Source organism: Drosophila biarmipes, chromosome 2R (assembly GCF_025231255.1).
Source record: "Drosophila biarmipes strain raj3 chromosome 2R, RU_DBia_V1.1, whole genome shotgun sequence".
Lineage (NCBI taxonomy): Eukaryota > Metazoa > Arthropoda > Insecta > Diptera > Drosophilidae > Drosophila > Drosophila biarmipes.
In genome coordinates this window covers 14,589,735-14,617,261 of record NC_066615.1, presented here as the reverse complement: position 1 = coordinate 14,617,261, position 27,527 = coordinate 14,589,735, and the positions used below count along the sequence as shown (strand labels likewise).

Sequence of the window (27,527 nt, the reverse complement as noted above, 5' to 3'; positions counted from 1 at the left end):
CTGCGGGGAGGGGGATTTTGAAATTTGAATTTCGCGCGCTATAATGGCTGGAACTGGCTAAACTTTTGCGGTTAACCGTTGGAACTGGTTCGAAATTGTGCTTTGCTCAAGTGACCGGTAATATATCTGTGAACCAGTTCGTTCTTTCAACAAAAAATACTGAAATCTGATTCAGAAAATACTGCACTACTCCTTTCACAACACTGGCAGGTGGTCATGTTGTGTTGGTTCTCTCTGAGATTAAGATTGGAGATATTTTGGAAGACCAAGATCGGATTGGACTGCGGAAGAGCGGCCAACCAGACGCGGAAGTAACAGCCTTCAACCCCAGCCATGGCCGCTGTGCTGCCGGAGAACGCGGCCGAGATCGCGGTGGCCAACGCAATCAATAACATCAACGGGAATGTAAATGGGAACGGGCGCAACCGAGTGCTACCTGGCGGATTAGGCGGCGCTGGTGGTGGTGGCCAGGTAATTACCCGCTGGAAGGCGCAGCCCTGCGGTCTGTAACACCCTTATCTTGCAGAACAACATGATGAATATGCGGGACCGATTGTTCCATGCCATTTACTTTCGGGCAGCGGCTGCCTATGCGGAATTGGTTCCACGGTAAGAGTCATTGTCCTCCTTATCTGCCCACTTATAATCTCTATATGCACCTCTCCTCCCCCGCCTCCAGGAAGGTGCAGCTGACCATCGAGTTCCTGCTGCTGGCCAAGGCCCTGCTGTTCTTCTTCACGCTCATCTACGTGCACAACTCCTTCATCAAGAATCCCTGCACCTGCCTGCAGGGGATTCAGAACTGGCCCCGCGAAGGCGTCATCAGGCAGGCACTACCTTTTGGCTTCCCTCTATAGTCATTGTTAACCAAGTACTCCCTTTGCAGAGTGGAGATCATACCCCATCTGTCGGAGAAGCGGGCCATTTGGCAGGGCATCAAGCGGGACCAGCAAATAGTGCGCTCCCTAAAGGATTCCTAGTGAGCATATAGATATCTCTCTAATTGATTTGGTTAAACTTATAATATCTTTCCATTTTAGTTACTACGGCATTGGTCCGCAAACCCATCAAAACCACGACCGACTCAAGCGATACGAGTCCATTCTGGGCAAGCTCGGACTACCCGTCAGACCCACCTTCGCCTACAGCAACGAATCGCTGTACTACTACTTCGATGCCATCAACATCCTGGACACCTACGACCATCCCAATGCAATACAGCTCAAGAACGAGGAAGATGATGGTTTGTCAATCATAAATGAGATTGTATTTAAACCTTTCTGATAAAATCATCACTTGCAGAGGAGCAGTACATTGTGGAGTATTCGCTGGAGTACGGCCACCTGCGACTGTCTTCCTCCACGCGAAAGCGTTTACGCATCCCCGTGCTCACTGTCCAACTGGATCCCAATACGGACAAGTGTTTCGGGGATAGTATAACGAGATATTTGCTCAAACGATTGCTGGGGTACGAAAACACCTGTTTAATAAGTTTCCATTGTATTTCGCTGACAACTCCCCTACTTTTTCAGCTATGATGACTTACTAATGGCCTCGGTAAGAGCCATAGCAGAGCAGGAGGAGAACAAGGGCTACCTGCGCAATGTGATCACCGGCGAGCACTATCGCTTCGTGTCCATGTGGTGGGCCGCCTGGAGCAGCTATCCGGCTGCCTTTTGTGTGATGCTGCTATTTGTGAGTCATTTGGGATTCAAGTAATTTAAGAACTTACTAATAGATTTGTACTTTTCAGACCTTTTCAGTGTCTATGCTGCTCCGCTACTCGCATCACCAGATCTTTATCTTTATAGGTAGTGAAATCATTGACCCCGCAAAGTTTGATAGACCATAAAGATTTTATTTTCGTTCCCAGTCGACCTGCTGCAGATGCTGGAGTACAATGTCTCCGCCCGGTTTCCCATTGCTCCTCTGCTCACCGTCATTCTGGCGCTCGTAGGTGTGGAAAAACCCCCAGTCGGCTGATTAATTTGCATTGCCATTAACCCTTCTGTGCTGCCCTTCTTGCAGGAATGGAAGCTATCATGTCGGAGTTCTTCAATGACACCACCACGGCCTTCTACATCATACTGATTGTCTGGATTGCGGATCAATATGATGCCATCTGCTGTCACACGAGCATCACCAAGCGTCATTGGCTCAGGTGCGTACCAAAACTATCTGAAAAAAGGAATGCCAAAGAATATATTTATTTTTTGTCCGGTGCAATCGTCCGTGGCCCGGACAAATGACAAATTCAATTACATTAAGTCTGCAATCCTTTCCAGCATCTATGTTGCCGCTGCCGGGCCATAGATAATAGCTTCCACCCGGCATCTTAGCCAACCCAAGCCCACCCATTTCCAGTGGCCCACCTTCGCCGTCAGCACTTAACAGTTCATTTCGTTTGGTTCGCATATTTTCCTTCGTTTTGGTCTCATCCCGGGTATTTTGCACCCGTCTCCCAGTCCGACCGCTGGTTGTTATTTGAAAATTAACTTGGCTTGCGCAAGCCTCCCCCGGGGCCAGAACAAATCGACCAGTGGCCATCCCTCCACCCAGCCCGCCAACCGAAGAACCAAAGAGCCACCCACTCACACACAGACACCGGCAAACAGAGAATTTCATCACTTAAGTCAACAAGCGTAACCCAAGCGCCTGTTCTCCACATAGCCACCATCATGGCACATAGCTCCCCACCAAACTGAGCCGCACCATTAGCAAACATTTAAATAAACTGGCCGCTGCCTTATAACAAAAGAAAGGAGGGAATGGGTGGAAAAAAAGCGGTGGAAATTTAGAGCCGCTCCATCCGGTTCGATCGACATTAATGACCATGCACGTCAGGAGCGGACAGCGACCAGCGACAGCGGACAACCCCATCTTCACCAGAAACGGAGCTACTTTGCGGTTTATTACGCGCACTTTGCATAATTGAGAACGGCCAGCCGCAGGAAATTATTTTCTTCCTTCTTTTTCGGCAACTTTTCCGGACATCAATTTCCACGATGCGCTGAGCGACGCGGCCGAGCCCATCAATAATTCAAAAAGACACTCGAAAATTCCCTTTCTAGCGCTTGGCCCAAGGTCCTGGCGCCTTGATTATGAATTCATGTGCATGCATCCAGCCTCAATCACTGGTCGCGCCGCCTGACGGTGTTGATTTTGCGTAATTTGCCCCGAATTAAAAGGCTATCAGTGCTCCGAAATGGGTCTGAGGCACCAGAAGTGGGCTTGGGATGGCCTCCTCGCCTCCTCGAGGACCACTTGTCGTATTTATGTTCATTAATGATTCAATGCTGCGAATGATTTTAAATGTGCCCCGCTTGTTTGCCCAGAGATTGTCTCGTGGATTGTCTCCCCTGGAAAATGGCAGCTGGTAAAAGGCCAGACGATGGCATAATGCCTTAAAGCTGGACTACACCCCGCTTTTGCTCGGTGTGTGTGGGTTGCTACTAGGCCAGAAATGAAAATTAGACAATCTATGCGAGGCACGCACGGGCATTTCTCGAATATCTCCGGTGAAGATGAAAAGCCCCTCCTTTGGCCAGATTTCTATGATAGTCGCCCTACGAAACTACGTGGCTACTAATCTGTGAGGTTGTGATGTGCACCTGGCCAAACGAGAAATATCTTTTGTGTCTGCTGCTGCTGGGCTGTGCTCCTTGGAGTTTCGCATAACTCATCATTTGCCCAACCAGATTGTCAAACTTTTTGCAAAACTTTTGAATGAAAAAATATCCAATTGCAATGTACCGGGGCGGTGGCGCAGGCGAATCCTTTTCTGTGCAATTGAATGGCAAACAATATCTGATGTTGCCTGCTCCAGGTAGCCGTAAAGGACATTGATTGGGCATGGGCATGGGCCTGGGAGTGGGTCCAAGTCCAAGTCCAAGGAGCTTCCATCTTGGGGCAGCTGCTCGGCACTCGCTTAAAGTGAAATTAATTCAGCCCAGGGTCCGGGCGCATATCCACATCCATATGCCATATGGCCGGGACACTCCACCGGAACCATAAATGCATGTTTGTGAGTGTTTTTTGTGTCCGGAGGGTGTTTTCGGATGGGCGGGAAAATGGGGAGTGGGAAGTTGGAGCGTGTGTGCTTTCCTACGGTTTAATTTTGCTGTTATTGACTGCCCCAAGCGGCGAAAGGGGTTTCCGGAGCAGTATTTTTATGCCCTTCTTGAGGGTTGCTTACTTCGGGGTATCGTGATTTTGAAACCAAAGTATCAGGACCATGTATAAGAAATTATATTAGGCTTTATTAATGCACTTAATAAGGTTGAAATACCTTCGAACTTCTATATATCAAGCTATTTTATTAAACTTATTTGATAAAAACTTGTATCAAGCTGGATTTTTAAAAAAATATAGTTCAAAATATAGCAGTTTGAATAAATAAATCAATTCCTAAGCCGATTTGTTTAAATGTTTAAAGATAGAGAATGAACATTGCAACTTTTTCTGTGTATCCAACATTATTTAATATTTATTTCATCAATGAATTTCATTATGAATTTAACATTGTCCAATAATGGTATGCAATTTCCAATGTATATTTTACATTACTAACTGTTTTTATTTAATTGATATGTTAAGTATCTGGTTTTTAGGAAGAGAAAAGTGAATTTATATTCATTGTCATTATTAAGATGATTTTTGAATATCTAACAGAAATTGCTTTGTAAAAGAGATCATTCCAGACTAGGTTAGCAAGTAAATACATATTTGGCAGGGCATTCCGAATTTCGCCATTACAAATGGGTCCTTCTTGTCTTGTTCTTCTGGCGCCGCTGTTGGTCCTGCGGTTATGGGTTACAGGGCCGGGATTGCTTGTTCTGCTGCTTCCTTCCTGACTTCCTTCCTGCCTGCGGAGGTGGAAGTGGAGCTGGAGGTGGGGCCCACTCTGCTCCGATCGGAGACCTCTGCTCTCGCTTCCGTATTTGCTCGCCTGTTTTTGCGGTTAACTTGGTCTGTGCAAGGCAGGCAGTCAGAAGCAAGGGCCCGAGCCGGCTGGCATTGAAGTTAGCATACAAGACAAACAAGCTGGCGGCGCTTTTCGCTTTTTAGCTACAGCCCATCCCTGCCCCTCCCACAGTCCGCCAAATGGTATTAATTTCATTGCATAGACTAATTTGTGTACTTAAACTTTGCTAAAAGTTGCAATCAACGTGAATTGCAAATGGCAATTGCAGACGGCGGCGGCAGCTTAAAACTGTCAAGTGGCCAACGTCGGGCGGGGCAACAAAGCCAGCTTTTAGCTTTTAGCCAACCAACTAACCTTCCGAACTTCCTGTCAATTGCCTTCAATTCATTCTAATTGACTTTTAAGGGACTTTAAAGTCATCAAAGGAGCGACTGCCTCGGCTCCGCTTAATCGCCGTTTAACGAGGCCGCCCGACATCGCCTACCCCTAGCTACACTCGTATATTCAGCATCCCCTATAATAAGCCCCTGACACCCCGACTTCACTCTTAACCCCCCCGCAACTCAGCCCTTTTCACTCCCAGCCGGCTTCTTATTTTGCCCTGTGGCTTCTTGCGGCGCGTAATGCTTCTTTTGTGCTTAAATCTGGTTGCCAGGCACGGGGCAGACGACACGTATTAAATGAGCTGCAAACGCACAGGAAAAGCTAAAAGAAACACCTGCCCGCTGGCCCGTCTCCTCCCCAACATTCTCCTCCGCCTCCCGGCTGAGTCCTGCGCAGATTGTTTGTCGCGCCCAGGAAGCTGAGGACCCATCCGGGCTTCAAAGAGCAAATGCCAGGAGCCCGCTTGGGAAGGGGTTCAGCTCAGGTCGGTTACAGTAGCGCGCCTCAAGTAGCTGCCTGCTTCTCCGCTTTCCTCCAGTTGTTTACACGCTTGTTACGCTAACAAACATAGGGAATATATATATATATCTGGGTATATGTATTTAGAATGGTTGGGGACCATATAACATATATATTCGCCTGCCATTGTTGCCGCTTCGAGGTCTCGAAAGGTGGCCACGGTGTCGGCGGGTTAGCCTCAACGTCAACGGCATTGGCAACCATGGTGAAGTGTTGCCCGGAAGAACTGGCAAAGGGGTACACAGCAAATAAATACCAAGTACTGATAAGACATTGATTTCATATATTTGAAAATGAACTCTTTTCTGAGAATCCTTATATATAAAGAATAACTTTTATCATTAAATAATTTCAAATTGATATTAAGAATGCGTTCTCTTGAATACGTAATCTTTAAATAACCTCTCTTTCCAAGGTAAATTTGTCATCCATTTCTATCATAATCATTTATTGAGAAACTTTAAAACTGTCTCTACGCATGGTAAATTTATTTAGTATTATTTTTGCCTATGAATAATGTATATTTCATATTGAGAACTGATATTTCTTGAATTTACTCTCTTTCAATATCTTGTCTCTCTCGAATAAGAGGGAAAAGAGAGAGATGGCGACATTCATTGCTTTGAGAAAAGCAGGAGAGCTATAGAGTAAAAGCAAAATGGCGACCGAAACTTTTTTGAGTGTCTTATCAAAGTGATAGTATTGATACTGAATTTCATCAAAATAAGCACCATATCCTATCACCTTTTGTCCCTGTGCATGGGAATGGCATAAGGCTGGCATTTTCCTTTCGCTCTGCACTCCTTTGGCTGTTTTCGTGTTGATTGAGATCATGTTACGCAAAGTATAATTGCGTCAAGTTTGTTTTTCTGCCATAACTTTTGTCCAACCGCGCGGGCGGCGTCCCCCATCAACAGAAGTGGCTCGAAGGGGAATGGGGGTGCTTTCATGGGTGGTGGCTAAGTGGATGGGGGGCTTCAACTGGGCGTATCCTCGTGTTGGGTGGGTGTTGTTCAAAGGTGCAGTTGATGAGTGCTCATAACGAGGCAAAATCGCTTCATTGTTGTGTGTTGTGTGTGTTGCCTTGTGCTGTGTGTCCCAGTGTTTGTGCTCTGTTTGTTTCAGTTTCAGCTTGTTTTGTTTGTTAACATGGCGTATGCGCAACGTGCCTTTGTCTGCTGTTTGCATATGCGACAACTCTGTTCCAATTTATGCACGAAAATGGGTCGTTTTCACGCATTTAACACAGGAGGAGACGAGCGAGTGAGAGCACCCATGGTGTTTGCACAGCAAATACTTCAGTTTTTGTGATATTTCAATTAAGTTTCGAGCTGCATTCACCGGTAGTCCGCCTTTGAATCGCACCCCTCATTGAACACTTTGCATCTCCCGGCATAGATACTGCTTTTAGCCCTGCCGTAGAGCTCTCACCGAAGATATGCAACCATATATGCAAATGCTGTTAAAAGCAACCGTACCATAGCTGTGGAGCTTACAAGCTCATTGAGCACTTTAACTATTACGAATACCCCCTCTGTCTCCTTCTACTCGCTCGCCGCCTCTGTTTACCTGCAACAAATAAACACTTATGACGCAGATCGGATCATCGTTGCTGGAGGAACTGACACGACCAAGAGCCACGTTTCACACACTTGCCACCAGGTTGAGTCGAGCTGAGGTGCTTACTCAACGTACCCACACCCACACCCGGAAAACCAGACACATGCAACAGTTGTCCTATTCGGCATCCATCCTCCGCCCCTGCCCTGCCCGCCCACTTCCGTCCTCGGTTCGAAGGATATGAAAGCCAACCGTATTTGCCTGGCGCACATCCGTCCTGCCACGTCGCACACTGGTCGACTGACTGAGACATTGCAGTGAAAGGGTTATAAAAGATCTGGGGGTTACTACTTGTAAGGCAGTTTTTCTAAGAAAGTAGGGGATATGTTCAAACAAGCTTTAAATAATATTTTATACAGTGTCCGTTAAAGAGAATTTTGTCCGTATACGTTTTTTTTGCATATAATAGTTTTGTCCGTATCAGAATGCCCGTTTTAAATGATATGCCGCGATAGATTTGCTAGGTAGTTTTTCTAAGAAAATAGGGGATATGTTCACACAAGCTTTAAATATTATTTTATACAGTGTATTCTTAGGAATTATTCTTGTTTTATCATATTTTCATATTTAGTTAGCTCTCGATACTTATATAGAGTAGGCTTAACTAAAACCACTTTTATTGTGCAGAACTATAGCTCCAATTGTGTTAATGCTGTATCGTCACAAAACATACTTTGGACATACACTTCTAAGAGCGAATCTTTTATTGGAGTTAATATCTTTAGGAAGTTCGAAGATTCTAAAATTTTTAGGCTATCTAATTTTATTTATTTTTTTTGATACAATATTTGTGCCAATTTTAGGAAGTTGTCCGTTATAGAGAATTTTGTCCGTATAAGAGATTTTTCTAGTTTTTATTTTTGAAAAAATACCGGTTTTAAATGATATGCCACGAGAGATTTGCTGATGTCACTGCACTGTGCCCCGGAGGCGATTGCAAGTGGTTGAAGAGTGCTGCGCCTGGCGGAGGGAAAGGGTGAATCCCAAGGAAAGGGAAAGGAGCGGAAGCGGGGACAAGGAGTTGCTGCTTGTCAACGCTACGCTACATTAGGAAAGCGAATGGAACGGAAACGAACGGGCGATAAGTGTTGTCTACGTGTCTGCAGGCCGCACTTCCTCTTCCCGTCTCCGAGGATTCGGGATGGAGTGCGGAGTGTCGGAATGGCCATGTGTCAGCGAGCGGGGGAAATTGAGGAAATTGCTGGCAAGCGTTTGCCGGGGATGTGTCCATAATGCTGCTCAATGCTCCTCTGCTTGCGCAATGCCCTGGAAAGGCTTGCTAAATAAGAGTCGTGTCGTGTGTCTTCATTTGTCGCTGTTGATATCGATGGTCGATGCTACGTGGGCTTGTGTGTGCACACAATCAACTCGAATTAAATTCAATAACATAACTCAATCATGGCCATGCCTCCAAACCCTATCCCTTTTCCCATCCCCATACCAACGCCAGCCCTGTAAAAATAAATTAAAGTTGAATTCCGCCGGCCACGCCAAAAGGTCTTCTGTCCGGGTTCCGGTTGTCCGGTTGTCAAGCTGTTTGTCCAGTTGTCCCGATGCCCCCTGTCCAGTTGTCCATTGCTTATCAATGAGTCGCCTTCGTTGTCATTATTGTTGCCTCCGCTGTTGCTACGGCCATCCATTGTGTTTTTTATTTGTTGTCTTTGGCCAGCAACAATTCAGCTAACAGCGCCAGCAATTATTTATATTATTAAATCCTCTTGAGTGTGTTTTATTTTTTTCTATTTTTTTATGTTTGCCCCGCCATTGTTGTCCTGGCCGTTTTGATATTTGTCCGCCTCGGCTACTGTTACTTGTTACTCTTATGTCATGGGTTCCTCCCACTCCTGGACCTCCGGCTCCAACCAAAAAAACACGTCTGACCCATTTCTCGGCAGCTTATTCTCAGCCCATCGAGGAAAAAAAAAACAAAAAACAGCTTGGAGGTGGCGGAAAAATAGAAAAACAGAAACCAATATGTTTTCGCTTTTTATTTTCGACAGCTAAATACAATTTTGTTGAATGGTAATCATGCTTTCCCCGCGCCCAAAAATGAAAGAAACCATCTAACCCCATCGATCGGAGATATTTGATGTGGGTTCCGGGACTTGAGACACGAATTCTATCAGCTTTAAAAGCAAGTGTGAGCAGATTGTATAGTTCCCTCTATTAAGTGAGGCGAATCTGTTCCATGCCAAGATTGCTTCTCGGTTTCCGAAAGTGCTTGACACTTTTGACACAACTTAAGTAGGGTAAATGTTTCACTCAGCCCGAGATATGATAATATGGGGTATCAGTTTTACTTAGCAATTGTAAATTGATAAATTAGATTATTTTTGAATGTTTTTTATTTTGTATTAATGTTTTGCATGATTGGCAAAATTTTCATAAACGAATTTACCTGTTCAATACCGCATTATTCTTTGCAAAGTCTGTCTTTACTATTTTTGTAATTTGTTTATAAAAAGGAAAATTAAACATGTTATATTTTATTAAATTAAGATTACATGTTATTGAAATTATACATCAAATATTTCACGATTTTTGTTTTTTTGTTTTTATAAATTTTGGGAAAACAAATATCTTTGGGATAGTAAGCATTTTAAAAATTTTGGCGAATAGTAACTTTGTATATAGTTAAGTTTAAGACGCCAAAATTCGATCATAAATATGGATTAACAATTTAAAATGGGTTCAAATGGCTTACCAATGGAAAGCGGGTTAAGCTGTTTAATTTAAACTGGCATAATACAACAGTCATAATGACGTAAGACCACATAACCAGATACCAGATAAGGGACCATGGAAAATTCCCATGGCGAATTGACAGTGGACTGCCGATTGTTCGGTCCTGGCACTAACCTTTTCGCTTGTCCACTTGCAGATTCTTCTACCTGTACCATTTCGCGTTCTATGCGTATCACTACCGCTTCAGTGGACAGTACAGGACGCTGGCGCTGCTCTCCTCGTACCTCTTCACCCAGGTGGGCTCCCCATTTCCATGTAGCCGCATGGCGTAACCATGGCGAGTAATGAATGCGTTATGCAACGCCGCTGCGACAATGATGGAAACGAACTCCGGCCATGTTTACGCCTGTCAAGTGCATGACAAATTGCCATGCTCCCATGCTCCTTGTGCTCCAGTCTCCGTTCGGTGGCATTGTGGCATTGTTTCCAGTCGGGGCAGAGGCTCACGTGCAGACCGAACCCCGGCTCACGTGCCCTGCGACCGTGGCATAACCTCTCATCCTCCAGCCGCTCCATATATCTGTCTGAGACTCACCCTCCTACTATCTCCTTATTTTCCAGCACTCGATGGTGTTCTTCTTCCACCGCTACGAGCTGCCGGCCATCATGGCCCAGCACCAGGTCTTCATCATCACACGCAATCAGGGAGCAGCAGCAGCAGCAGCAGCGGCGGCAGCTGCAGCAGGAGGAGCCGGCAACGGAGGAGCACCAGCAGCAGCAGCTGCAGGAGGAGGAGGAGGAGATGGAGGAGGAGCAGGAGCCGTTGGCCAGCAGGCGTCCATGCAACGTGCCCGACTCATAGTCACTCGACTCTTCAGTCAACTTGCAGCACAGCGCCAAGGGCAACATCAACAGCAGCAGCAACCGAATCAGGAGCCCCAGCGCCCGCCGGGACCCACTGCCGCCGTGGGCGTGGCCTTGGCCAACCTGAGAAGACTGCCCGTGGTGGGCCAGTGGCTGCAGGGTCGCGAGCAGTTCGCCACCGTGCGACGCGTCTTCCTGGGGCACGGCGGCAACGCACGCCTGATGCAGGTGCGTCTGCAGCGTATCAACGTGGCTGATATACCTGGCTTGCGCAACCAGGTAGCAGCGGCCATGGCAGCAGCCGGGGCAGTCCAAGTTGGCGGAGCGCCGGAGGCTGCGGCTGCGGGGGCCACCGATGAACCCGCCAGCGGCAATGTTGCAGCTACAGAAGCAGCCACATCAGCAGCCACTGCAGCAGCAACGCCAGCAGCTACCCATGTTGCAGGTGAGCTTTGGCGACATTCCCTCGCCTTAATTGAGTGGGGCCAGGCCAGCACACTTCATTGCCTTTCGCATTGGGGGCTTAAACTCTTAACTTTTGCGGCAACCATTTGCATACCCTTTCAGCGGGTTAATACCTGCATCAAAGGAGCCTTTTCAAAGGAATTCCTCTTTTTTTATAATCCCAAAATATGTTTATTTTCGCTGAACATCCTTTTTGAGGAAAAGCTCATTTAGCAAAGCTTGTATATTTAAATTAAGGGGGTTGTTAGGTGCTAATTTCTTTCAAAAGAGGTAGTTAGTTGATTTCGAATACCCCTAAGGGTGTATATTTGTAGAACATCAAAACTTCGACTAAGACTGTCAGCCTTCGCATTTTTTCCCGATGCCAGAGCAGTTTTCGTTGCCACGAAGTCCTTTTTGGCTGTGTGTGAAATCGTTTGGAAGATAAATTCAAATTTGAATTCCACTCGACAAACGGGGGAAATCCCTTTCGCCTGCGGACCGGCGTGTGTGTGGGTGGGTAACAACCAAACAAGCAATACAAATAAGCAAATAACAGATTCAGTGGCAATAAATGCCAACGAGAGCAGTGGCGGATGGCGGATTGGAGTTGGGATATCCAAGGAGCCCTCCATTTGCGAGCACATTCAATGGCCAAAGAACCAAAGCTGGTCTTTACGTCTGTCTGCCTGTCTTTTGGCCTGTTCGGTCTGTTTGTCGGTATACAATAATCGTAATATGCATGAAATTATTTCTCAATTCGCAGGAAAATATTCACTGTAAATGTTTCGCTTGTCATTTCCTGTTTTATTTTCACTCTGCCTTCAAATTCCCTGCATATTTCAGATGTCGAAACAAATCAGGGACGCAAGCAGCCGACAACATCGGGCATAAATGATGCAGTAGCAACGGGAGCGGAAGCAGCTCAAGACAAGCCGCTCGTCCAGGAGGAGGAGTTGGTGAGTCCGGAGCAGGAAAAGCAAGAGCAGGAGCAGCACGATGGGGGCATGTCCAAGACGCTGGAAAATCTAAATTCCGTTGCGGCGGATATTATAAATATGTCGGATGGTGGAACTACTGTTGCAGCACCTCCCTCAACGGACAGCACTCAACGAACCCTGATCCACACCCACGTCCATGTCCATCAGACCCAGCCAAAGGCGAGGCAATTAGAAAATAATTTGCCAGAGCTGCTGAAAGCGGAGGGGCCATCCCCCCCAGCAGCAGCGGCATCAGGTGAAAAGCAAAGCTGCCCACTACAAGTCCGAAGCATTATGAATGACCAGCAGCAGCAGAGGCATGGGCAGCAAAACAAACCGGACGAGCCCGCGACAGGAGCGGCAGCAGCAGCAACAGCATCTGCCACGTCAAAACAATCCTCTCTGCCAGGAGCAACAGAGTTAGCAGCAGCAGCCAGGCCAATGATGGATGACAGGCAAACGGTTGATTTTATAGAAGGCGACAGCCCAACGTCAGCAGCAAATTGCCAACTCAATGCCGGCACAAACCACAAGGCGCAGGAGGAGCAGCGGCTAATGAAAACTTCACAACATACATCAAGCCAAGTGACAACGGCAGCGGGAACGGCAACGGCAACAGAAACGGAAACATCAGCAAAATAGGAGCGCCCCCAAATAAAAACAAACCCAACCATCCCGAAAATAGCTACCCACATAACAAGATGTTATACATAAAAGAGCTAGTAAATTTTAGATAATTTGTCTGGTGTACTTATATCCGGAGATCAGCCACGACTCACGACGCCCCCGCTCGGATGAGTGTGTGAATGTCTGCAAGGTTTTGGATGGATGGATGGATGAGGGTATGGATGGGTGGATGGTATATTGCCGAATGGGGGACACGAGCGTATGTGCTTGAGCTCCGACTCAAAAAAAAGGAGATACGAAAACGCGTACTTGACCTGCTTGCACCTGCAGGGAAAAGTCTGGATATACATATACATATATTAATAATGTTGCACGCCTTTTTAATTAGCCAAATACGTGAGAGGCCGCAACCCACGTACGGATACATACGGCTCCATACATAAATACAGCCACAATGCATACACAACACAAGCTAGTCGCTTTTTAAACTTAACTTTTTTTGCCCATCTTTGTTTGCCGCCTTTATTGAGAAAAATGCGTTGAACATTTTTAATTAACTTTGTAAAGGAAGCCTTTAACCCACAAAACCCCAAGCTCCGCCTAGAAATCCCGCCCAGACACGCCTCCCAACCCGGCGGACAAACAGCCGGAAGCCCTTCCGGCCAATAACCCAGCCGATGCCTCTGCTGTTTGCCCAAGCTTTTCGCTCTAACCTTATGAAAAACCATAGAATTGTCAATTAATATACTTTTTGTTTGTCAAATATCATTTTAAAACCGCAAAAAAGGCATCACACGCAAAGAACACTGTGAATATTCATGAAAAAAGATAAAACCTAAATCGTTGAATGTTTGACACAATAATAATAATACGAGATCTGTGAAATCCTTTTTGGTAATTCTTATGTTTTCTTTTATGCTTTCCTTTAAGTATACCCCTAGTTTGTACATGGTATTGTATCACTGATCTGACCTGATTCGATGTGAGATTGAGTGAGTGTGGCGTCAAAGTTTGAAGAACTATTCAATAAGCAATGGAGGTCGGAGTCGAAGTTCGAGAACGGTTTAAAATTCTTAACTTTACACACTAAACTAATACTAGTAGCTATGACTATTTGCTATTGCTAAAAAATGTTATTTCTAAATGTGTATACAAATATACGACATAAATCAAGTGCGCCCATTTTGTTGTGGGGCTGAGTGATTCCAGCTGGACGGTGTTTTTTGGGTCTAATGAATCCGAAAATGATTGTGTAATTTACATAAATGTTAATGGACTTCGCGGGAAATTAAATTTGACTGGAACACAAACAAATTATACTGCATCGGAAGTTGAGGGCTGATTTGCATACTTCTGCCTTAAACAAAAACTGAACGAAAAACATTCGGGGTGGTGATATGAAAGATATTTCGCGTTTGTATCTATGGATTTTATTAAAAACGAAGCAGGGATGATTATGGGGGGGTGCTTAAATATCTAGAAAGGGATCATATTTAAATGGCATTTATTTAAAATTATTATTTTTAAAGACATTAAAATTGTTTTTTTTATTGTCGCATAGTTACATTTTATTGAAAGATATTTCGCGTTTGGATCTGGATTTTATTAAATACGAAGCAGGGATGATTATGGGGGGGTGTTTAAATAACTAGAAAGGGATCATCTTTTAATGGCATATTATTTAAAATTTTTATTCTTAAAGACATTAAAATTGTTTTTTTTTATTATCGCATAGTTACATTTTATTGAAAGATATTTCGCGTTTGTATCTATGGAGTTTATTAAATACGAAGCAGGGATGATTATGGAGGGGTGCTTAAATAACTAGAAAGGGATCATGGCATATTATTTAAAATTTGTATTCCTAAAGACTTTAAAATTGTTTCTTTTTTATTTTTTTAAAAGTCTCATAGTTACATTGTATTGATAAACTGATTATATTTAAAGAGCCAAATGTATCTTTATGTTGGGAATAACTTCCTACGTTTCCATCATACTTTTTTTATAAGTAGAAATAATAAATTTTGTTTTCAGTCCCTGGTTGTGTTTTTTGATTACTTTATTCTTTAAATTTAATGGCTTTAAGAACGTAGCTGTTTGAATTACTTTCTTATTACTTTTAATTACTTTCTATAAAATCCTTAAATGTGCAGCTTTTTTTTGAACTAGTTAAAAAATGCAAATGCAACTAAGTACACATTTTTGTATGGGGCTTGATAACCAAATGAATGTTAATCTGAAAATGGAAATCATTGATGGCCATTGGAACATTGCGATGCGCACCACCAAAAGTATCCGCAAAAATATGTAAATAAAACAATGCAAATTGCTCCCTCCTCCGAACTGGGAGTGCTGCTCCTGGTGATGCGACTGCTGCTCCTGGTCGTGGCAACTTGTGCTGTCACTGCGCATAACTTCCAGTTCGCTGATGTGAGCAAGCCAAGTGCCTTACAATAATAAACAGCGGGTCGTCCTGCGTCGTATGTGCCGACTTGAGCGACTTGAGACAGGAGCAGGGACATCATGGCGATGGCGTCGACGATGACGGAGTGGGGGCGTTCCGGGGCCAGACAGCCGGGACACACAGCCGGAGAATTCCTTTCGGAGGGGGGGCGTATGCGGACGTGGGGCGATCCTATCAAGAGATGCCAATGGTCCTTCGAGGAGGAGGAGGAGGGGCACATACATATTTATTATGTCGCAAGTACTCATCGTCGACTGCCTATATGAGCAACGTGAGCTTCCTTTGATTAACATCTTTATCAATATTTTCTTATTATTTGCTCATTTCATCCGGCTCCGGGAGCAGCCGAGAACTTTTCAATAAGGCGGCCCCACAAAGAAGCTGGCAACTGACAGCGAAAAAAAATAAACAAATCATTTGCATCTCATTAATGCAAATCACACACACACACCCACACCCACCTACATATCCGCGTGTGGGTGTGTCTTATGTCTTAAAAGGCTTGTCAAATCCCATCCCCCTCCACAAGAGTAAGAGCAACCCTCGCGGCAGCATCGCCTTTCAGGCCCACCCCCTTTGTCCCCTTTGAAAAGCCCCAGGATGCTGTTAATCAGAAGTCAAACAAAGTGTTGCCTACTTTCCAGCTGTGATTACAGGCAAAACATTTTAATTGGGTATTTATGTTTCCACAGCAAATATTTCCCCAAGGCCTTGGCCAAATGCAAAGACGCCCAGTCATAAACTAACCATACATGCATAAACTAATTTACTACATCACTTGTTTTTTCGCCAAGGCCCTTCGGCGAGTGAAATTTTCGGCAATTGTAATTACAATTTTAATAACTAGACTGACAGTTCAAAGCAATAAACCTTTTCATTGGCGGGCCTTTGTTCTCTCTTTTGTGGCAAATTGCTGAAAGGCAAAATTCTTTCATATTGAGCCTAAATACGTGCAACCTTTGTGGAATTTAATTCACGAAATTAAATTTATTCTTTGCAAATCTATTGACAATCGAAAATTACATAAACAGAAATGAAAGGACCTTAACTGGGAGTTGTTGCTCCTTAGCAAATAATATTTTTCGCGCGAACTAAAATAAGATCTTTTGTGAAATGTGAAGAAATTATTACCAGGGAACTGGAATTGCCTTCAATGTAGGATCTACGACCTAAAGCAGATGTGATGTTTTTATATCATGGGAAAAACTACCTAAAATGGAAATTATGGGCACACATTGTGAAGTATTTGTTATGTTATAGAAATTAAATTTAGGCAATGCCAGTTTTCACTGCCGCTAAATCGAACTCCATAATTCTTTATAAAAGAAATGAAATAAAGATCTCCCGATAAAGATTCATTAAAAAATTGGTTAAAAATAATAATAATAGCAATTGGTTTTGGGTTTATTTGTTGCTATTAACTTTCTAGAAGTAAGCTTTACAATAAAGCTATTAAAAGTTTGGTTTTTCTTTTAGCTTTCCGTAATGAAAACAAAAAACTGAATATGGCTTCAACCTGAATATATGTATGTATCTAGAAAGTTCTTGTAAAGAGTGAAACTATCACACCTAAATACAAGTACGTACATTTTTAATCCATACTTAAATGTAACTTATGAACTAAGGAATGTTTGCCATCAAGCATTTAAGAATGTTTGCTTGAAAAATAATAACATTCAACAGGTTATAAATAGACTCAAAAAATTTACTTTTAAATAATGGAATACCAAAGAATAAATCGGTTGACATCAGCGGGTTTCTAATATAATTTTAACTTTTTTAAACGAAGCATTTAGGTAGTTTCATAGTTTTTTTTATATTTTAGCTAAAATATCTGCAAATCCTTTTAAAACAGGGTTCCCAAAACTTACATAATCATTAAAAACATGACAAATTGTATCTTCAGCGTAAGCCGAATTTAAAATCTTCTAAAGATTAGCTTCTTTCAGTTAATCCAAGAGGTGACTGCTGTTTTTATCGCCCCATTCGGTGACCGTTTTAATTGCTGGGCAAATCTCGTGGAACTACGTGTATTCTCAAGCAATAACATTGGATATCAGGTTATAGCTACGAGCATACACGTGGCCATTGGAGATTGGGCTGCGGTTGAGATGGCCACTTTAATCCACTTGGCACATAACTGCGATAACCAAGACCCGGCACTTTCACTGCTCGGTAATCGGAGACGGTCACTTGCGGTGGCCTCCACGTAATGTTCATCTACTCACCAAAGGTATTTCATCTCGCAGGTGTTGAAGAGGGGTTCCCAAGTCCCTGGGTTCCTGGGCTCCTGGAATCCCTAAGATACTCGGTTTTGTGTTACGCGCCTGATGCGCCTAATAATGCCAGGCCGCAGAATTAATTGCACTATAATTTGTAATTAAGTTACCGGGCAAACACGAAACTATGCGCTGCGGAATGGAATGTTTGGGGCGGATTGGAGGTAAAGGGTTCTGCTCCTCGCTGGCTAATAAAACCCAAGGAATATTGCTGTCCACCACTTTGCCGCAGCGCCATAACTGAACATGTAACTACGTTGTTTCGCCGTAATTAATTAATTACATTACACAAACTTGCCGTCATCGCTGGGGGTTTTTGTGTTTGCCCCTGCCTCAGCCCCCGTTGCAACTGCAGAGGGCATATTGGACCACCCACGTGGCAGGCCACAAACGAGCATCACTTTCAATGAAATTAGCTTGTTTCGCAATCGTTTGTGCCCCCCACAAACCCCTTCTCCCCTGGCAATTATTTAGCAATTTGGTGGCAGGCAAAGCCAATCAACTACTTTGGCAACTTTAGAGCGCAAAATGCAAAATGTAAATAAAATTAAGTCCCCATCAGGGGGGCAGCATCATACTGGAAACTCCATAAAAATGCATTAAAAGTTGCAGCAGGGAAGCAAGAATGCTTTTTAGCGAAGCCAGGTAAAGTTGGGTTAATAACCTGACAGATTTCCCCCGAAGCTTATAACATTATTCACCATTTAAGTCTAATATTACACATTTTGCTGGCTTTAATTGCGGGAATCGAGGAAGTGTACTGCCTGGTTTGGGGATCAAGTGCGTGGGACAGAAGGAAAAATCAACAAATATCAAATTTACTGGCTGGCATTGCTGCGGGGCATGGCTGATGTGGCTGCTGTCTTCGTGTTGCTCCTTGTTGTGCTGCTCCTGTTGGTCCTGCCGCACAGACAGAGAAATAAATCGCGCATAATACCGCATACCAGAGCAACAGCACGAAGTATTTGCACTGCGTGACAAACAATTTGTGCCAACATTGACAGCGACGCATCCGCTTCCGACCCCCATCCCCATCCCCTCCAGAATCGGAATCGAAATCGGAATCGGGAGCAGACCCCAGTCGGACTGCCAGACCGCCTTATTCTTGGCCCCACTCTTGTGCAAATATAAATATTTTCATTCCGCTTTCATTTCTTTTGCCTCGCCGCCAGTGTTAATTGAAAAATCATTTGCTGAACTTAATTAAGCCCTGTCCTGGTGGCCAGAAAAAGAGCGGAAAACTGCTGCGCACAGACAAATAACATTGGAAATGCATTGGCCCACACTATTATTTTTGATTTGTAATCAAATTTCCCGCTGGACATGTCATTAGAAGGCCACAACAGCACATCGCATCATGATAATCATATGCCAACATATCATCCATCTAGGGGAGGAAAAATAGGTCCTGATAAACAGCAGCGCATAGATGGCGCTGCTAATGTGACACATGATTTCGTTCCAAATTTATTTATGCAAACAGAAAGGCTGCCCCAACAATAACAGCGCAAAATGGAGGAAAAAATGTTGCAAAAGTAAACAAAGTGTGGGGGGCAAGAGAAAGGAACTTTGATTTTGTTTGGTTGGGATGCCAAATAAGGGTTGTGGGCGCCAGTATATGGGGGTGAATTTTTGATCATTTCTTAAAATATTTACCCGTGTCGATAGTTGGCCGCTTTGATTGCCCCATGGAAGGGCATTCCGCATGCCACTCAAGTTTATGGGAGGTTGGGTGGGGGCCACCATATAAGCCACGAGCACTCGACATTTGTGTGTGCATTTTTTAATGGCAAATTGAAATCACAGCACAGACTGCGAAGGGGATTAAGTTTAAAGCCTTGTCTGCTTCTTTAGGGGCTGTTGTTAATTAAAACTCCATTCAGTTTCGCCCACTCTTTCCTACGCTCTTTTTGCGGCGACTTTCTTTACTTGTTTTGTACTTCCTTCTTTTTGGGTGGCCCAACTACAGGGTAAATGAATAATTTGTTGACACTTTGCACCCACTTAATCAAGAGTTTGTTCTGCCAGCTCGAGTCGCTTTTAATTACGAGAGATGTCAGTGAAACTGAAACCGAGAGCTCAGACCGAAACGAAACAAGTGTAAGCAAATTGAGCTCCTTCCCCTCCGCCAGGCTAACGAAGTGCCCGAAAAGGATGGTGATCCGCATGTGAAAGGACTTTGTTTAATTAGTTCCAGTCATAAACGAAACTGGCCGGCGATGAGGGGGCTTATCAGGTGTGGCCATGCGAGGCCAGCAGCCAAGATGCGCCACGTCCGTATAAAGAAATCCGCATTAATACGCTCCGATACGTAAATATAATTGATGTTTAAAAGTCTTACTGCGCGCTCCCAAAGTTACGATAAGTATGTGCTAACAATATAGAGCCGCAGGCGTTATGGAACATACTTTTGGTCATAAGTCCGGCAGCTGGGACAATACCCAGGAAATCCCAGGGGATGGGAATGAAGGGCCACCACCGAGTGCTCATGTTTCGGTCAGCCAAGCATCGCCACCACCTCGTCTTCGCTTGTGTAAGTCAAACATTAATTGGCACTTAAAGGCATTTAATGTGGCTGGCTGGCTGAGAGCTTTCCTTTTTTTAAAAACAATTTTGATGTTTTCACATGTCATAGAAAGTTGGAAAAAGTCACTATCGATGGCTTTATAGATATTGCATATTGGACATATTTAGTACGTATAGATATATATATTTATAAGCCATAATCTTGGCCGTATACTTACGCAGAGCAGCTTACTTACATGCTTCGCCTGGCGGGGGATTAAATCAGATTAAGCATACGCTGTGTGGTACGAAAGTCCTGGCTGTATGGAAATAAATGTCTGGCTGTGAAAAGATTGCAGAGGCGGAACGCTTAATTGGTGTGGCAATTTCGGGGGAACTATTAGGGCTGACATTTAATGGAATTTTATTGTAGTTCTTCCCCCTTGAAGGCTGGCACTCCTATCACGTAGCAGCGATTTCCATCACTTACCATCGGTTCAATTACGAATTATGTGCATTTCCTGGCTGCTTTTTATGGCTCAAGCTGCCAGCTCAAATATTTAAATTTCAGACCATTAAAGCTAAGCTGTATTTCGGGATTAGAGTGCTCCTCCTCCGGATAGGATATATGTATCCCCAGCCTGGTGTGTGTTTGCCGTCTGTAGCATAAGCCGAGAGGTAAATAATTTCCCTCTTTTTATTGCCCTGCAGTCAGCATAAAAAGTCAATATCGGCTGCAGTTTTCAGGGCTGTCCTTGCCATCCGGCTGCATATGAGCTGGCCATAAATTTCCCAGACACTCACGGGCTGCACCCAGTCGTTGTGGGTGCTCCAGGTCCTCTAGGTCCACCACTTCCTCCCCCACACCGTCCCCATTCCCGGCCCTCGTTTGCCTGTTTGTTTAGCGCAATTAATGAGGCCGACGAGCCTCATCGCCTGGGTTATCAACAGGTGTTGGGTTTCAATTCCTTGTTTATGGCTTATCTGTCACTAAACCAACTGACCCCCCTCTCCAGGTCGAATTTAATTTCGTTTAAATTAAAAAGAACCGAAGCAAACCCATGTCAGGGACAAAGGGAAGGCCCCATGCTGACCATCAGGACATTAATTAAAGTTGACGTCTAGGTGTTAGCACTGCCAGTGGGCGATATATCACAATGATCAATCACACACATGGACGTATGGACGAGGAGCAGGAGGAGCAGGAGGAGGAGCCGTAGGACCAGGATGACCAAAGGACATGTCAAATTGCTAGTGACCAAGGTTTCTGGTGCAATTCAATTTGCAGCTTGATTTGTTTGGCTTTTTGGGTTTCACCCATGCTTATGGGTAATAAATTCTGCTGCCATATGTTGGGGGTGTTCCTATTTTTTGCTGCTCCTTCCTCTCAAAAGGTGCGATAAGCAGGGGCTCACATTTAATATTTAATGCGATAAAGTGCGGTGGCAATAACGTGAGTACTATCTCTACTTACCCAACCATATGGTGGCCCCCATCTCGTGCCACCGGCTTCACTCTTCGTGTATCGTTTTCACTTGGAACTGCTGGGAACTGGAGCTCCATATGGCTGGAGCTGCGTTGCGTATACGCCACGTTATCATGGGTTAGTATGATAATATCACTCGAACTGGATGGAATTTAGAACCATGGGCGATAGAGTCTCGATCTAAGGCATACTTTTGGACTGGACTGAACTGGAGGAGCGGAACCAGGACCGTTGGCAGTCAGACTGTGACTGTTATGAAGTTTGATAATTTATCGGGCAGCAAGTCTAGGTAACGCCGGTCCGCCGCTGCCTCGGTCGCCGTCGGCGTCGCCTTTTCAGGGGCACAAGGGGTGGCGCGGGGGCCGACAGGGGGGTGAACCCAGTGGGCTCCACACTACAGTATCTATGGCAACTTGGGCGCGGTGACGGTTCGCCAAAAGGGATGAAAAGCGTTTTCAGCCTGTTGAGGCTGCTGCCGCCGTCGTCGTCGCAGTTGCTGCCTCGGCCGGCGTAGCCGTCGCTGCCGGAAAATGCCTTCCACAATCCACACAGGCAACCAGTTGATAGGAAAATCGAGGGCGGGCAGCACTTGACCTCCTCGTGCAGGAGGAAAAAAAGGAACCGTAGAGGTCTAGTGGAGCCTGCCGCCTGCATTTGTTGCAAGGCGCCAATGCCACCCACCTGTAACACACACAGTCCCTCCGGCCGAGCGGGCGGGGGGTGGTGGGTGGTGGTCGTGTGGATCCCATTGCCTCACTGTTATTGCCGCCGCCGCCGCCACCGCCCACAGGGCGCATGCGCAATGTGAGCCAACAAGTGAAGCAACAACCAGCAGGAAAAAGCAACAGTCGGCCGTCGCGAGTGCGAGCGAGAGGGCCGCCGGCGGGGCAGAGCGAGAGGCAAGATGGCACTGCGAGTGCGATTGCGAGTAATCATAATACGAAATACAGGGCAGCTGGCGGCGCTTTTTTCCAGCTTGCTGTTCCTCCTGGAGCAGCCGTGGCACAAGCTGCTGGAGACCCAAGCTGGAGACGCAGCTGGACCGGTGAGGAGCTGGAGGGGATCGGCAGAGGCGCTGGAGCTGCTAGAGACGGAGTCGGATCTGCTGCCTTGGCTCTCGCCGTGGCTGCGGGCGTGTTTTTGGAGCTGTTAGGAGCTTTGGTCGCCGCTCGTCTACTTATTATTATGCTTAATTATACCCTAGGTGGAGGTATTTCTATTTTCAGAGATAGTTTGTGTTTTACGGTATAAAAAACTAGATCCGTTTCGAAACCTTTCTTTTATTAATTGTCCAAAATATTATTTGGGAATAGACAAGTAATGAAATTCTTTATGAGCTGAATACATTTTTGTAGAACATTTAAATGGGATCTCTAATAAAACATTAATAACTAAGATAAAAAAAATAGCTCTGGCTTTTAAGTTTAACAGAAAGGGTTTTCTAAAGAAATCTATTAAAATGAATTAATTGTTGCATACTTTTATGCACCTTTTGAAAAGATTTCCATTTCTTAGAGCTTTATTTAAGAGAAAAAAGATAAATTTTTTAAAAGCAATTTACATTTTACATTTATATTTATATGAAAATATTTTATATTGTTAGACTAGAAATAAAAATCGTTAAGTTTATAACTAACATTTTTTAGTTATTTAAAACCTATATACACTACAGTAAGAATGTTAACAACTTCGTTTTTCAAGCGTAGGATTTTTCCTGGATTTTTCTTATTTTTTTAAAGTGGATTAAAACCTTAAAATAAAAAAAAAATAAAAAATATGCGAGTCTTCATAATCGTAATAACTTTAGAAATCTTGTCTTAATATTCGTCGTTAAAATATTACTTTGCTAAATTGCATTAAAACAAAATCTTTTACTCATTTAAAATAAATTCAAGTGTATTTCCCATTTCGTTTTCCAAACTCTTCACATTAAACTTGATTTTTTCTTAGCTTTTCCTTAACATATATTAAAGAAGCTGTAAAAAAACAAAAAACAAGGGTGGCAGGGCTGGCATTTAAAGTGCGGTGGAGCCAAGTTGTCCCCTGCCTCTGCCACCGGAAGCCACCTGCTCCTCCTCCACTTACGTAAACCATATGTGGTCCAAGGTAAGAGGCGGCTGCTGCAAGACTTTGAGCTATAGTAACAAGTATGTCTCATATGTTGGCTCTCTGCCTTTTACTTAGCCGGGCCAAAGGCAACTGCGCTGAGGACCCAACTACAAGGACCTCAAGGATGTAGGAAAAAATGAGGGGAGGTTGGAAAAGAAGGAGCAGGAGTGGGGGTCAGGAGGACCTGGAGACAGACTCAGGCGGCGACAGAGTCGATGCTCAAAAGTCAATTGTTTGTGCCTGCTTTGGAGGCGAGTCTGCATAACTTTGCCAGGAAGCGCACATATAGCAGCCATCGGGCTCTCACACCCACCAAATAAGTATACCCCATGTATCCGGCAATGGGTTTAGTTTGCCGGAGTGCAAGTGGAGTCCTGGCGAAACTTGTTGCTGCCAAAGTTATCGAAGTTTGCTAAGCGACTTTAATTTGCCGCAACTTGTGGCTGAAAGTGGAGAGGCGGAGTTCGGTTCGGTGCGTGCGGGTGGTTGTGTATCTTTAGGATGCTTGCAGCTGTAGATCTTTCGCATAGAGTGGCAAAAGAAGTAGCGGCAAAAGCAATTAGCTGGCTGCAGAAGTGCCAAGTGGTGGAGCAAGTTTCGAAAGGATAATTACCTCCGATCGATTAACCTTCAGCGATCTTTCCTGCGCTAAATAGATTGCTTTTTTAAAGTAGATAATTGGTTATTCTGTAGCTTCCTTTATTAGTTACACGATGCCAATGCCTTTAAGTCCTTTATCTCCTTATCCAATTTTCTGCTCACACTTGTGCATATCGAACATGAAGCTTCCGTCATCCTATTACCTTTCACTCCGAGTTTTCCACCTCCTCGCTTTCTTTTTCCTTTGGCTTTTCTTTGATGATACTCAAGAGTCGCGACACTAAAAGAAAGATAGAGTTTTATGGGCCATAAATATGAATTTGGCATAGGATGATGGCATTTTAAAAGAATGTTATATGGCTTTGCATAGAGTGGGTTATTTATTCATCAAGTACGATGTTTATATAGTTCATATGTTAGGCATTATTTAGCTTCTCTGCCTAATCTCACACCATTTCTTCCTGTGGAATTGCATTATCCTTGGCATGTTCTGGCCTGAAAGAAGAGCTTCCTCAGCTGAGAAAGTCTTCCAGCTTATGCCTTTCTGTTCTCCAAGGACTCACGACGATACCGGCAGGACTTTTCGGTAATCTTCAACACAATCATAAATCAAATCCTCGTCCGGAGCCGCAGGAAAAATTAAATAAACTTGTTGAGGCGGCGGACAAAGCAGACAACAACAAACAGACTAGAGCAGGCCAAACAATCCTTGGATGTTTTGTGGGTGTGGACGGGGCGTACTCCTCGTATGTGTGTCTGTGGGTGTTTGGCCTACTTTTGTGCGATGCCGCCGCCATTCAGCCACCCACTAGACCACCCGCCGCCCATCCCTCGGCGTCACTTTGTTTATGACGCGATTCGCTGGGCAGGAGCAGAGGGAAAGGAGAAAGGGGACTCCCCTGGCAGCCGCTGTCTGGCATTAAACACATTTACACGCCCATCTGGCAACAGCTGCTCCTCTTTGGCGTTCTCTGCCGCCTCCTTTAATATGCATACACCGGGATTCAAGGGGTATAACATGGGATATGTATTAAATATCCTTGCCAAATATATCTTATATATGTATATTATTAAACATCTTTCTTTAGTTTCCCTAAGATTAATTATTTACTTATAGAAAGGTAGCATCGGTTTTATATATTATATAAAGGGCGAGAGATCCTCTGAACTGTACTTCATTACTTTTCCCAATGATGAGGTTATTAATATGAAGTATTGAAGTTGTCGTAATACGTCTTAAAATTCAGCCCAGTTTTCTTCTACAATTTTTGACTTAATGATAGAAAAGAACAAAATATACTCTAGGTTTTATTAAGAAGGTACTTAAAATAAACTTAATAAATTAATTTATAACTCATATCAGAGATGTTGATTCCGTTTTGGGCTTAAATATTAGTTTTGCTACATTTTTTTCCATAAATAAACCATTTTAAAATAATGTTAAATAATTATATGGGAGATTTAGATAAATTTTAAAGTTTATACAAGACTTAAACTAATTCTTCTTTAAAATGATTCAAATATATTTTCTGAACATTTGTTGTTGATATGCACATTCTTCTTTTAAAGCTATTAAAAGATGTTCTCCATAGTATTACCTTTTTAATGATAATGTAAAATCCATGTTATTGCTTATAGTCAGAGCTCTGATATCAACTAAATGTTTAAACATTTTAAAAAGTAGACCTAAATCAACAATAAATGATATATTACTGGTGAAAAATCCCATTTACATAAGTACCCTTTCATAACAAAACCATATGCTGCCATAAATCGTGCTTAAAGGTAACTTTCCCCCAGTGTAGATGCAGGCGTTTCCCTGTTGATTCGATATGCAGAAGGCATGGTATGGGCGTGTCGCTGCGACTCCTGTCTAGGTGGGTGCATTTTGCCTTTGCTGGTCGGGTTTGGCTGGGTTTGTTGCCATTTGCATCTTTTTACGGCCGCCGTGATTCGATTGCGATTGCAGCCAAACGGTTTTAACGGCAATGGGAAGCCAGCAAGTAGAAAGTAGAGTAGAAAAAATGGCAGGCAAAAGGCCAACGGATCCCTGAGGGGCGAACCCTGGAATGGCATCAATGGGCACAATAAGCATATAACAATGACATGAAAGCCAAAGTGAACCGGGTTCCTGGGGTTCGTGGAGTTCCTCTCCTGGCGCTGCACTTTGTGTGTGGGACGCATGAAACGAGGAAGGAAATTGTAAATGAAACGCACTTGAAATGCTGCTGGGATAGCTGGCGAGGGATTGTGGAGCTAGCATCCTGAACATGAAGCTGGAGCTGGCAGCCCATGCTGACAAGCCGGCTGGCTCTGCTGCCCCCCATCCTCCGTCGCCAGGATTGAGTTACAGCTTGTGCGCCGCATTTGCCACATATGGAGGCAGGCTTTAAGTGCAATTGTATATCCTTTCTCGGTTTGCGTTCCTGCGGTATGCGTGTGCGCGACATAAATAATACAGAAAGCCAGACTCGGGCTCAGACGGGCACTTGGTTCCATTCCGCTCCATCAAGGGGTTCCTTCAGGGGGTTGCATCCCAGGGTCGTATGGTGGAACCATGTCCTTGTGTGCGGGGTGGCGGATCTAAGCAGACACCCGCGCGTCTACCCTTTCATGTAATTATTCATGTAATTGTCATCCGAACTTCATAAGATTTCATTTAATGGGCCATATACCAAATATAAATTGGCTTTCTTGATTTATTCGAAGCTGGAAGACACACTTGCTGGGTGGCTGGGTGTGGCGGCACCCTTGGCCAGGGACATCTGTCTACGTCCTGCCAGGACCTCCTCCTGCTCAACCTCCTCCCTTTCCCATCCCCATCTGATGCTGTCATTTTGCATGCCACAGGATCCTGGGCAACCGACTGAGAGTGGCGATGAGAGCTCACACCGCAAATCGAGTTACGAATGCAAATCTCCTGGTGTCTCCGTACTTTTCCATTCCATTTTCCACGACATTTCCTTTTTTTGGGCCACTGCCGAGCGAAGGATGCTGGGTGGACTGGCTTAGAGTGTCCAGAACTGGACACTGCCAC

At 44.4% G+C, this 27,527-nt stretch overlaps 1 protein-coding gene across 1 annotated transcript; it reads left to right on the top strand.

Moving 5' to 3' along the window:
- Positions 1–199: 199 nt before the first annotated feature.
- On the top strand, positions 200–14,220 carry LOC108036564 (membralin). Its single transcript, XM_017112812.3, has 13 exons — positions 200–471; positions 527–609; positions 680–826; positions 887–979; positions 1,041–1,243; positions 1,303–1,468; positions 1,533–1,695; positions 1,754–1,811; positions 1,874–1,957; positions 2,029–2,161; positions 10,329–10,428; positions 10,754–11,441; positions 12,287–14,220. Exons 1-13 carry the CDS (start codon positions 334–336, stop codon positions 13,060–13,062), a joined length of 2,832 nt encoding a protein of 943 aa, XP_016968301.1. The 5' UTR covers positions 200–333; the 3' UTR covers positions 13,063–14,220.
- Positions 14,221–27,527: the final 13,307 nt, after the last annotated feature.

Excerpts from the sequence above, each read along its gene's own strand:
- LOC108036564 (XM_017112812.3), top strand. The coding sequence starts at position 334 with ATGGCCGCTGTGCTGCCGGAGAACGCGGCCGAGATCGCGGTGGCCAAC. Across the intron at positions 980-1,040 it reads CGCTCCCTAAAGGATTCCTA|TTACTACGGCATTGGTCCGC; the intron begins GTGAGCATATAG and ends TTTCCATTTTAG. Across the intron at positions 1,469-1,532 it reads TTGCTCAAACGATTGCTGGG|CTATGATGACTTACTAATGG; the intron begins GTACGAAAACAC and ends CTACTTTTTCAG.